The sequence below is a fragment of the Antedon mediterranea genome, chromosome 2, assembly GCF_964355755.1.
Source record: "Antedon mediterranea chromosome 2, ecAntMedi1.1, whole genome shotgun sequence".
NCBI classification, from domain to species: domain Eukaryota; kingdom Metazoa; phylum Echinodermata; class Crinoidea; order Comatulida; family Antedonidae; genus Antedon; species Antedon mediterranea.
The window spans coordinates 32,663,172-32,676,113 of NC_092671.1; the positions used below are offsets into that span (position 1 = coordinate 32,663,172).

The following is a 12,942-nucleotide window of genomic DNA, read 5'->3' on the forward strand; positions in this document are numbered from 1 at the left end:
AACTCGTCACGGTTGAGAGAGGGTGTTTCACACAGATCGCGAGGAAGTTTTATGATTATGCATACAGAGTAGCCAAATAAGCGCATTGCATTATAAGATATGTTTTGATCGAAAACTTTGACTGGAAGTCAAAGTTATTTTTTGAACCAAAAAACGTCTGTATTTCAGTTAAATTATTTTTTTTTCGAATAATTTTTGGTGAAAGTTAATAACTATCATAATACTTCAAAATGACCCACTTTTTTTCGAAATCTTTTTATTTTTATTTTTTTGGAAATTTTACAAAGGGACAATACATCTTTAATGCTTTTGTCTCTCCTCAGCTTCGTGTCTTGTACTTCATATATATTATACAGATATTGACTGCTTAGAGGTTAAATATAAGATTAGACATCCCCAAGGGAAATATATAATTCCCAAGAACTTAATATCATTTCCGAGGGGATGTCTAATCTTATATTTTACTGATATAAAAGGCGATAGCTGTTATATTACATAGCCAACAACAAGTAGAATATCTGCTGGGTCGGGTAGTAGCTAGGCTAGGCCTCCTTTTTGTATTGTATGTAAACAAGCTGCCCAGACACCTTACCTTTCGAAGAATAATATACAGATAATTACTAATTAATGATTCCTTGACAATAACATATTCACTAGCCTAGGTCGTTTAAATAACAACAGAAGAATTTCCATCAATAAGCCTACATTAATAATAATAAGGCCGAATAAATAATAATTCGTCTTCTTTCGAGCCGAATCACCAGATGTTCAATGCGTCGCGCGCGTAGCCGTTACTACTGTGAGTATTAACCAATCACAAACGGTGTTTCATCACATCTAGGGAGGACTAAAAATAAATGAGGGTGCTATGTATGCATAGTTTAAATAGTTTAGATGACTACTTTCGTCAAGCAAGTTCCGTGGCGCAGCGCATGAAGCGTTGTCTTGTGATGGAGTGACAATTTCATCGCGAGTTCAAGACCCAGTAGATGACTTTTGTTTATTTATCGGCAAACGCGAGTGTTGCCACACGAAAATTACACAATCAATATCATCGTACTCGAGAATTTATATGATTAGTGACAGAGACACGATAATTACGCGAAAATTACTCAGTCAATATCATCGTTCTCGAGGATATATACGATTTACGATCCTCGCAGCGGAAGTCATGTGATGCAGTTTCAACCAATCACGTTCGCGTATTTACATAGGCATGTAATATATATATATATTTCTATGTTTTGTAATTATTATTTACCTCCGCCAAGAAGGTATATGTAATCGGTAGCGTGTGTTTGCTTGTTTGTTTTTTTGTTTGTTTGTTAGCAGGATTACTCAAAAAGCAATTACAAGATCTTTACCAAAATAAATTTACATATAGATATGTGGTCAAGGACCATTCCATTACATTTTGGGACCATTTGGGACCATGGTCCCAATTCTGGACCAATTTTTAATATACTTTTCAGACCTGCTAGTGTTAAAAGATAGGACAGAAATTTCAAAAGCCGGTGAGCAGTCTTGAAGTAACAAGTAAACTAAAATTGTATTTTCTCGAGAACTACTTGTCTAAAAAACTTCATTTTTGTACAAGAGGTAAGAGTTATATTTTGTGATTTGTAATTTTAAAACATAGTTAGATTTAATGTACAAGTTTTTTGATGCAAGTAGTTTAAAAACCCTATTTCTTTTCAAATTCACTCGTTGGATTTTCGCGTTTCTGTTCTATTGTTAGTCGGATAAAGCTATTGTTAGTTGAAAGGCGGGTTACATAACCTTTACACCAAACTCGCATACACATGCTTATATAGTGTAATTAGCCTAATTCACACGCAGCATTAAGACACACTTTCTGGTGATTAATATCTGATGTAGAACAATTTTACAGTAGGCACTCTCGGGAGTGGCTTTCTAGTTTCATGTTTATTGCCGAAATGAATAAAATAAAATTTAAGTAAAACAGCTTTCATGGTTCTCAACAAATATATATTGAAAAATGTAGTGAGTTGTATTGTCACATTGCACGTGACTAAAAATGTAGTAACTTAAAACAAATTTTAAAATACATACACTTGCTTTTGTTTTTCACGTTTATTGTTTACAGTCATACTGTATATTAGGTTGCCAACATTTTTTTTAATTGATTAAAATGACATACATGAGTGAGGAAATCCAAAATTATAATACTATTGTATGTATTTGAAAATTATTTTGATGCAAATTATTGAATATCTTTTCATACCAAATAAATGGTGGATTCAAATAAAAAGTATTATATTTTGAAGAATCAATAACAATGTTGCCTTAAGAAACACATCTCATAAAATACATAAACATTTAGTATAATAGTCAATGCATTATAATCTATATATAAATTATGGTTAATTCTGACATAGGCGAGCACAATGCAAAAACTTCGGTACAAATCTCCGCCTTGGATACCTACCTTATCTATCCGAGATGTACCGCGAAACGTAGATTTGATAACATTAGTGTGCACGCCGACGCTATTGTTCCATATTTATATCTTAGGAAGATGTTATAAAGAGTTTTTTAACAACATTTATGATTTCAACATTGGATTTTCCTCTCAATTTCAATTCTTCCCGGTCAAAGTAATTTCTGGGTTTAAGATAAGTTCAACTTAGTTTCAAATATTTTCTCTCTTTTATACACAAGGGAGCAGTTAAAATAATAGATTTGACCTTAAAGGTGACTGGAAACAGGCACTTTCCATCAATCAATACAGTGTCCCTTTGGAAGACGAAAAAAAAAATTGGCCATTAATCATAGCCATTTCAGTTTTTTGTTTATTTTAAAACATACCACACATGTGTGAAGGTACAGTAGTTAAATAATAGGAATTATACTGCAAATTAATAAAGATCAAATTAAATATACGCCATAAAGAATCAGAATATATTGTGGGGAATAGTATTATAAAATTACATAGGGAGATTTGATAAGACATTTTTCGAGTGAAATCCTGATAGCTGAGTTTTATTGAGTAAGCTTGCAGGAATAACTGTAGGCTATCTTCCTGTGTCCCGTTAGGACCGAGATGTCTGCCCATGTTGCAAGCCGTAATGTCTTCTTTCTTGGGCCCACTCTGTCACGGCAGTTAGTTTCAAAAGATGATTAAATTAAATAATGTATTAATAATTATTAGGATGGTATTCATTTGAATAAACGCCTCTCCAATAAAACATCACTTTGAATAATAACCCCCCCCCCCCCCCCCCACAACACCCAACTATCTAATAAACGTCCATCCACATATTTATAATAACACAATTATACTATTTGTAGTAGAATTCACCGCACTGTTATCTGCAATTTACCAAGCATTTGTTATTCTTTTTTACCACTTTTCATATCTATGAGAGGATTTCATTTGATTATAAATGTTACCATATTATTAGAACTAAAAAATTTAACATACGGTATATCCCTCGAATAAGCACCTCCCTCAAATGACCTCCGCCTCCCCAAAGGGCCCTACCAAACAATAAAAACTATACTTTAAAATGTTATTAATCATCTAAAACACTGTGAAACAAAGTAGTTTAGTTTTACGAATGTCAAGCATTTTCAATAATGGTAACCGACAGAAAATGTATAAGGAGAACATTATCATTTCGAGAACCATCGTCTACACTTCCTAGAGGGGGAGCGAGCGAAGCGAGCTCACCCTCTAGTATTCTAAATTACTGATTACATATAAAATGAATGTTTTTAAATATAAATAATATCCAATCACATGCAAATTTATTTTCTATTAAATACAAATTCTTTACTTTTTGTATATTAAAATAAAAAATTATAAATATTGTAAAATTTAAATTTATTTGGGAGGGAGATGAATATTATTTTTCATTTTTATTTATATTTAATTTTTGTAAGAAATGAGCAAATATATTTATATTCTTCTGAAACAATCCTGTGAACTTAAAGTTTCATTAATATACAATATTGTAACTTTTTCCCCTAATTATTTTTGTACATTTTGTTTGATCTTGTCTACCTTGTTTTTTTCCTAGCAAGCTGAAATGTAAAACGTACTTTTAAGAAATTTTGCCGAATAAATATTATTATTATTATTATTATTATATGGATAGCAATAAATATTACATTTCATTATTTTTAAATTAAGCGTCACAGTTGTAACTATTTAATCTTTTATAGTGGGCAAATATCAATAATTGCGTATGGTAATTAATAGTTTTTTTACTTTTTTCCTTGTGGTTTGAGAGTAACGCACAATATTGCTTCAAAGACTATTATTTTAATCATGTTTTGCCGTTGAACAAACAAAGCGAATATCAGCAAAAGACATGTTTGAAGCAACTACGCTATTTTTCTGGTTATTAATCATGTTAGACCTTTCACCATGGAATTCATCATGTCTAAGATTGTCATCATATTGATATTGTAACACAATCTTAGAATTCATAGTTCAATGCGACATATTATGTTATACATTCATCTATAATAACTAATCTGTCATTTCCCTTTGGCACAATGAACCTGTTTTAAAACTGCATTTTCCCAACAAAAAAAGTACAAGAAAAAGACGATCTAAAAAACTGATTTGATTCGATCACAAAAACCAGAATTCAAGATGTTGTCGCAATTCAACACTGAGCACAAACAATTTAAGTTTCTTGAGTTTGGCCTTTTATTATTATCCCTGTATTCTTTTGTGTTTTCCCTGTATTCTTTTGTGTTTTCCCTGTATTCTTTTGTGTTTTCCCTGTATTATTTTGTGTTTTCCCTGTATTCTTTTGTGTTTTCCCTGTATTCTTTTGTGTTTTCCCTGTATTCTTTTGTGTTTTCCCTGTATTCTTGTGTGTTTTCCCTGTATTCTTTTGTGTTTTTCCTGTATTCTTTTGTGTTTTCCCTGTATTCTTTTGTGTTTTCCCTGTATTCTTTTCTGTTTTCCATGTATTCTTGTGTGTTTTCCCTGTATTCTTTTGTGTTTTCCCTGTATTCTTTTCTGTTTTCCATGTATTCTTGTGTGTTTTCCATGTATTCTTTTGTGTTTTCCCTGTATTCTTTTGTGTTTTCCCTGTATTCTTGTGTGTTTTCCCTGTATTCTTGTGTGTTTTCCCTGTATTCTTGTGTGTTTTCCCTGTATTCTTGTGTGTTTTCCCCGTATTCTTTTGTGTTTTCCCTGTATTCTTTTGTGTTTTCCCTGTATTCTTGTGTGTTTTCCCTGTATTCTTGTGTGTTTTCCCTGTATTCTTTTGCGTTTTTCCTGTATTCTTGTGTGTTTTCCCTGTATTCTTTTGCGTTTTCCCTGTATTCTTTTGCGTTTTTCCTGTATTCTTTTGCGTTTTTCCTGTATTCTTGTGTGTTTTCCCTGTATTCTTTTGTGTTTTCCCTGTATTCTTTTGTGTTTTCCCTGTATTCTATTGTGTTTTCCCTGTATTCTTTTCTGTTTTCCCTGTATTCTTGTGTGTTTTCCCTGTATTCTTGTGTGTTTTCCCTGTATTCTTGTGTGTTTTCCCTGTATTCTTTTGCATTTTTCCTGTATTCTTGTGTGTTTTCCCTGTATTCTTGTGTGTTTTCCCTGTATTCTTTTGTGTTTTCCCTGTATTCTTTTGTGTTTTCCCAGTATTCTTTTGTGTTTTCCCAGTATTCTTTTGTGTTTTCCCTGTATTCTTTTGTGTTTTCCCTGTATTCTTTTGTGTTTTCCCTGTATTCTTTTGTGTTTTCCCTGTATTCTTTTGTGTTTTCCCTGTATTCTTTTGCGTTTTTCCTTGTATTCTTTTGTGTTTGCCCTGTATTCTTTTGTGTTTTCCCTGTATTCTTTTGTGTTTTTCCTGTATTCTTTTGTGTTTTCCCTGTATTCTTTTGTGTTTTCCCTGTATTCTTTTGTGTTTTCCCTGTATTCTTTTGTGTTTTCCCTGTATTCTTGTGTGTTTTCCATGTATTCTTGTGTGTTTTCCCTGTATTCTTTTCTGTTTGCCCTGTATTCTTTTCTGTTTGCCCTGTATTCTTTTGTGTTTTCCCTGTATTCTTTTCTGTTTTTCCTGTATTCTTTTGTGTTTGTCCTGTATTATTTTGTGTTTTCCCTGTATTCTTTTCTGTTTTCCCTGTATTCTTTTCTGTTTTCCCTGTATTCTTTTGTGTTTTCCCTGTATTCTTTTGTGTTTTCCCTGTATTCTTTTGTGTTTTTCCTGTATTCTTTTGTGTTTTTCCTGTATTCTTTTGTGTTTTTCCTGTATTCTTTTGTGTTTTCCTTGTATTCTTTTGTGTTTTCTCTGTATTCTTTTGTGTTTTCCATGTATTCGTTTGGGTTTTCCCTGTATTCTTTTGTGTTTTCCCTGTATTCTTGTGTGTTTTCCCTGTATTCTTTTGTGTTTTCCCTGTATACTTTTCTGTTTGCCCTGTATTCTTTTGTGTTTTTCCTGTATTCTTGTGTGTTTTCCCTGTATTCTTTTGTGTTTTCCCTGTATTCTTTTGTGTTTTCCCAGTATTCTTTTGTGTTTTCCCAGTATTCTTTTGTGTTTTCCCTGTATTCTTTTGTGTTTTCCCTGTATTCTTTTGTGTTTTGCCTGTATTCTTTTGTGTTTTGCCTGTATTCTTTTGTGTTTTCCCTGTATTCTTTTGTGTTTTCCCTGTATTCTTTTGTGTTTTCCATGTATTCTTTTGTGTTTTCCTTGTATTCTTTTGTGTTTTCTCTGTATTCTTTTGTGTTTTCCATGTATTCGTTTGTGTTTTCCCTGTATTCTTTTGTGTTTTCCCTGTATTCTTGTGTGTTTTCCCTGTATTCTTTTCTGTTTGCCCTGTATTCTTTTCTGTTTGCCCTGTATTCTTTTGTGTTTTTCCTGTATTCTTGTGTGTTTTCCCTGTATTCTTTTGTGTTTTCCCTGTATTCTTTTGTGTTTTCCCTGTATTCTTTTGTGTTTTTCCTGTATTCTTTTGTGTTTTCCCTGTATTCTTTTGTGTTTTTCCTGTATTATTTTGTGTTTTCCCTGTATTCTTTTGTGTTTTCCCTGTATTCTTTTGTGTTTTTCCTGTATTCTTTTGTGATTTCCCTGTATTCTTTTGTGTTTTCCCTGTATTCTTTTGTGTTTTCCCTCTATTCTTTTGAGTTTTCCCTGTATTCTTTGTAGTTTTCTCTTTTATTCTGTGGTTGTTTTTCCTCTATTTGTTGGTGGAAAGAAGTAGTGAACACTTACCACACCCCACCAAAGGGCATCTGCATAGGTATGAAAATCTCCCTGGTTTCCGGCACACTTTTTATCAGGGCACCGCTCAACCAAATATACAAAATATGAAGAGAAGATGAGGACAAGAAAACCTATATACAATGTAGTTATTAGTTCCTGAAAGACCAAATGCATGTGTAAAAAAAGTTAGTAGTTCATCTCAAATGTCTTTTAGATCATAAAAGAAAAATTAGTTAAAAAAAAAAATTTTTTTCATGTATTACAAATTATTGAGCAAATAAATAATTATGTACGAATAAACGAATGCAAATGAAAATATATTTGATTCCGAATAATTTAAACAATTTTACTGTATAGATAGTTTCATTCACACACCATATTCCTTCGTAATTGTTATATAGGGAATTGTTTTATTATTATATTTAATAAACTTAACTTTAAAATACATCTTAAAACCAGAAATGTGTTGGAAGAATTTCATCTGGTTGTGGAATAGGATTACATAAAATTTCTTTTTGCACAACCAAAGATAGTTTAAGCGAACTTACAGTACGTTTCGAAACCTATCAGGTTTCATTCTCAACTGGCGTTTCATCGTCTAGCGTTGTTAATCCCATGACAACGATGAGTTGGTATCGACTCTTTTATTTGCCTTTTTTGAGTGTTGCATTCTTTCTCAAGGATAGCAGCGTTCCAATCAATTGTGTTGTAGTGCATGATCTGTTATTGCGGATTTATGTATGATTGATGATGTAGACGATCTTTGAGCCCTGGTTAAAATCCCTCCCGTGTTGTTTTCTGTGTCTGTGCGATGTTCTTTTATGCGTGTTTTTAAAGCCCTCCCTGTTTCCCCTATGTAAGCTTGTGGACAGTTCAAACATTGTAGTTTGTAGAAAAAATCATGAACAGAGATGAAGAAGCCCACGAATTGTCACACATTTATGATCAACTATTGGAGAAGGGGGCACGTCCTTTTGGACCTATTGGTGGCGCTATACCAACTCATCGTCGTCATGGGATTAACAACGCTAGACGATGAAACGCCAGTTGAGAATGAAACCTGATAGGTTTCGAAACGTACTGTAAGTTCGCTTATACTATCTTTGGTTGTTCAAAAAGAAATTTTATGTAATACAGAAATGTGTTTTTGGTTATTACCTGACGATGAACATAAACAACAGACCAGAGCAGACGCCATGATCCACCCTGTCGGTCCACATGCAGCATACGTAGAATTTGTAAAAATCGCACACCTCTAATTTGAAAAGTACAACATGTTATATAACAACATTTCTTTACCGCTCAAAACTGTCATTATCATCTAGTGGAAAGCAGGCTTAGTTTCCTTATAACAATATTTTCCACATTCAACTCATAAATATTCTTTATTTTATCCAAATGTAAACTACTGTAGCATCCTATACCTTATTGCTGAAGCAGCGAAGAATTGGCCATCTGACGTTGACACCAAAACTACTGTAGATGCTAAAACTACAAACAGATCTGAGAGAAAACATTTAAATGAAAAGATTAAAACTTTTTAGAATTTAAGGAAGTTTAGAATGTAATGAAGTATTTTATATTCTTTAATTAAACTTCAGATCTATTTTTGTGCTATTGTATATTTAATCACCTTTTTTACATTTTTTTTATTTTCTGGGGAGTCACTAAATACCATATCATCAGGTTGGACTACTACCTACCAACTGGTTTTAATGGCAGAATTTTGCAAAATTCTGTATTTCACCAGTTTAAGTAAACATTTTTATACCATGATTTCATGTTACACATTTTTAATTTATGTACGTTTAACCAAATATCATATCTGAAATATATGCATATAACCGGATAGCTTTAATTTCATCACTACAATACATTTTACATTACCGTATATTATTATACCTTCATTTGAAAAACAACTTTTTGTTGATAAAAACCAATTTACAATATTTAAATAAAATGTAAATATAATTTATATTTTTCACGTAATATAATATATTCACTATAGTCTGGAGGCAATATAGAACATTGGACATTGCGTAGGTGTGTATATACAATACATAAAATTGACATATTGGTTTGATGTAACTTACGCTTATTACTTTTCTACATATTTGATACTTTGAGCACTCTGTGTTTCAAATCTAATTGACGACTAATATGTCATCCAAAATACAATCGTTTTCCAGAGACATAAAGCCTAGTCATACTTGAATTATTAACTTGAATTATAGATAGGTACTTAAAATTAATTCAAAATGAGTAGATATATGATATGTTAAACTAATACCAACTAGACATGAAACTCGTCACTTTGACGAGTTAGTTAAAAACTATAATAAGAGGTGGTCCTGTATTTTCGCCTTGTATTATAATTATACAGTATACTGTGTATACAAGGAGACATTAATTCTACATGATACAGAGGGCGGCAAACAACAATTTGCTCACATCAGAGACTATGCTGGTGTACATTGTACTACTGTATATTATATGACACTAGCAATTATACCCGCCCCAGGGCGGGTTTCAAAATTAGTTTAAAGCCTTCTCAGTACATAACACCCGACGCCAGTATCTCCGTATACGCACCAACCTCCACCCCTTAATACACCCCACACTCTTTCCAGTGAAGGACAAATTCAATTAAACTTTAGCTTCAAATTGAGAGGGCATACATAGCTATGATAGGCCTATGGCTTAAGTACGTTGTAAACTGTGTAAATGAGTAGGTGTCATATTGGCTGACAATTAAAATATATAATGTTGATACTGCGGTCTCCCGGCCTTCTTTCTCCTCTCACCATTGCAGCCGCAATCAACAAACCCTACTTCCTCCCCTGGACAGTTCAAATGTAGGCCTAGTAAGTTTTCGTTGTACAATTCAATCATATAAGGCTAGGCTACTTCATTACGCCAGTATTTTCGCTCCTCCTCCCAACACACCCCAGAAACCGGGTGATGTTTTTAAGACGGTTCCAGTACAAATTATGTTAGCCATCACTCCCAAAAATTGCGTGTTTTACACAAAGTTACACGTGCACGAGCATTTAAAATTTCAAAATGCGCAAAATTAATTTCTAATCAACTTTCTACGCGTTTCATGTCGTTTTAAGCATGTAAAAAATTCCCATGCGTGCGCAAATTTTTACGTGTGCGGTGCGCACGTAGCATTAAAAACAAATTTTTTTCGCGTGATTTATGTTTTTCCAGCCTTTTCTAGTAATGTTACCAACTTTTAAACAATTTCGACTTAAAGTAACGTTATACGAGCACGTCGAATTGGCCAATTTGCGCGTGTTTTTGATGAAAAAGTTTAAAAAATCGTCAAAATTATGCCTTTTTTTAAACAGTCGTAATTTCTAAACTGCACGGTCAACTTTTTGTGGATGACATTTTCTGGAAGTTGATGAGTTGTAGATATCGGATCATGTATTAATATGGCTAACCGGAGATCGTGTGGCCACGCGAATATAAAATTTAGGATTTTTGTATCTTTCGTCATAGCTCATTTTTATATTGTCTAGTTCAATCAACTATCTTTCGCATGAGTGAAAAATATTTTAATTTTTATGACGTCATCATGCCTAAATATTTAAATTACGTGTGGCATTAATTTCATCTTTACAGTAAATTTTAATCTGTTATAGCTCGTAAGAATAAAATTTGATAATCACGATTAAAACGTTTTATGGAAGCTATTGGATTGTAGATACGAAATCATGTGAAAATTTTGCCAATCGGATGTTGTGACGTCATCATATGGCCAGTTAAATGAAAAAAGTCGTATTTTCATCTTTTGCGTCATAATTCATTACATTTAAAAGAGCGCGCATCAATATTTCACGTATTCAAATTTCTTCTAGATGTTAATATGTTGTTGCTGAGATAATTTCCTTCCGAAATTGCTCCTTCGCGTTTCATTTCAAAACCGTCAACGTGTTAAAAATTGTAATAAATAGCGGGTTCCGTAATTTCACCTATTCTACACTGTATGTGATATGGATACAGATTATACTGTGTATACTATATATGAATCGAAATAATAGAATTCAGCAATAACAACATATCATATTCTTCAGTTCAGGTCATAATGCCAACGTGAACACTTCCTTTTGTCCTTAACCTATCCCTTAATGTTAAAAGGTACGTTGTTAAACGTCCATGTTTCACCACTTGCGCGGCGGACAACCAAACTCGTCAAAGTGACGAGTTACATGTCTAGTTTTGTGTCATATAGTATACACAGTACATGCAATTCATGCAAAAGATAGTTGATTGACCTAGAATACATTAAAATCGGGGTGAAAATGGACTTTTATCTAGATTTCATTATAAATCATGTGTATAATCTATACACTAAGAAATTAAATTTAACAAACAATACGGATAATAAAAAAAAAAACTCATTTCATTTTGTTTCCCAAGGTGAGACTCGATCTCGGTACCTTGAATGCCATAGACACGACACGCATGCGTTATATGCGCTACGCACGTAATTGTATTGCCATATGATGAAATATGACCTGAAATTTAAGAGTACCAAATTTTATTTTAAAAGTGATTCATGATTGTGAAGATATGATTACAAACGTGATTTCGTTAAATCGTGCGTAGACCGCGTAATTTTTGATTGCGCACAGTGAAAACATAACCACATCGATTCCTGGCCATAAGGAATATACTCTGAAAATTTACTTAGCTAGATGAAACTAATATAAAGATAATTCACGGACAAAATAGTGCTAAGGAAAGAATAAATAAATAAATAAATAAAGATCCTGACAGAATCAAGAGGTTATATGCATATCATGCATATAACCTAATAACACAAGCCAATGATCAAAGTTTAAATAACGAAAGACTTATTGTCTAACATCCTGTCAAATGAAAAGCTAGCTTTTACAGAGTAACTTTGTTTATTCAGACTAGGTTTTGTCCGATATACAATATTTCATAGATAAGATAGTAAAATTTGTTTTTGCATTTCCAAGTATACTATAAAACATGGATTAATTTTACTTGGATCAACAATCACGTTATGATCCTTTAAATGCTGTCCTATTAAACTCAACAATGCGTTGGTAGAGGTGTCGGCATGTATCCAACATAACTTGCATCGCACAGGTCACATTTAAATTTATATACAACACATTGTTGACTTATAATTGGTTTCTTTCTCTTTCCGTCCACATACAGAAAAATACAAATAGTGCAATAGTTTTAACTATATTAATAAACATTTAATATTTTAAAATATTTGTAGATTATTTAAATGCAGGAGTGGAAATATGAAGGGTTAAAATAATAATACATGTTAAACCTTCTGTAAGTTTAAATCAACAGAAGGTAGTCGTTTATGGGAGCCAATCACTCGCACATCATGTTTTTCTTGAAAATATGATTTTAAAATGCATTTCACATAAGAAAGAATTTGCCACAATAATTTAGGTCGACTGATCACATGGTTCTACAAAAACGGACATGATAGAAATTTTATTTTTAAAGTTTATAAGTCCAAGATTTAAAATTAGAAAAACCAAAAGAGTTTAGTCACGGTTTGAAATATATCAAAATTCATTTCCTATTCACATTGGAAATCACCTTCCAAATCCCTTGGTTTTGTGAATCCGTTTCACTTGCCACATTTCTAGTGGTAAAGATATAAATAATAAATTAGTTCAATTTGAATTATATCATTAATTTTTATTGATCTAGAAAAGTAGGCCACAAGTGGCTTTAGTTGGTAAACACACCATAC

At 32.5% G+C, this 12,942-nt stretch overlaps 1 protein-coding gene and 1 pseudogene across 2 annotated transcripts in view; both read right to left on the bottom strand.

Moving 5' to 3' along the window:
• LOC140040828 (potassium voltage-gated channel subfamily KQT member 1-like) overlaps window positions 1–12,942 on the bottom strand; it is a 106,233-nt gene that overhangs the window by 16,279 nt on the left and 77,012 nt on the right. For both annotated transcript variants that reach the window (XM_072087057.1, XM_072087058.1), the window contains exons 5-7: window positions 8,606–8,684; window positions 8,340–8,436; window positions 7,191–7,337 (exon numbers count right to left, since the gene is read on the bottom strand). In XM_072087057.1, the coding sequence (XP_071943158.1) occupies window positions 7,191–7,337; window positions 8,340–8,436; window positions 8,606–8,684 (323 nt within the window). The remainder of the gene's footprint in view (window positions 1–7,190; window positions 7,338–8,339; window positions 8,437–8,605; window positions 8,685–12,942) is intronic.
• Window positions 4,582–7,155, bottom strand: LOC140041162 (uncharacterized; annotated as a pseudogene).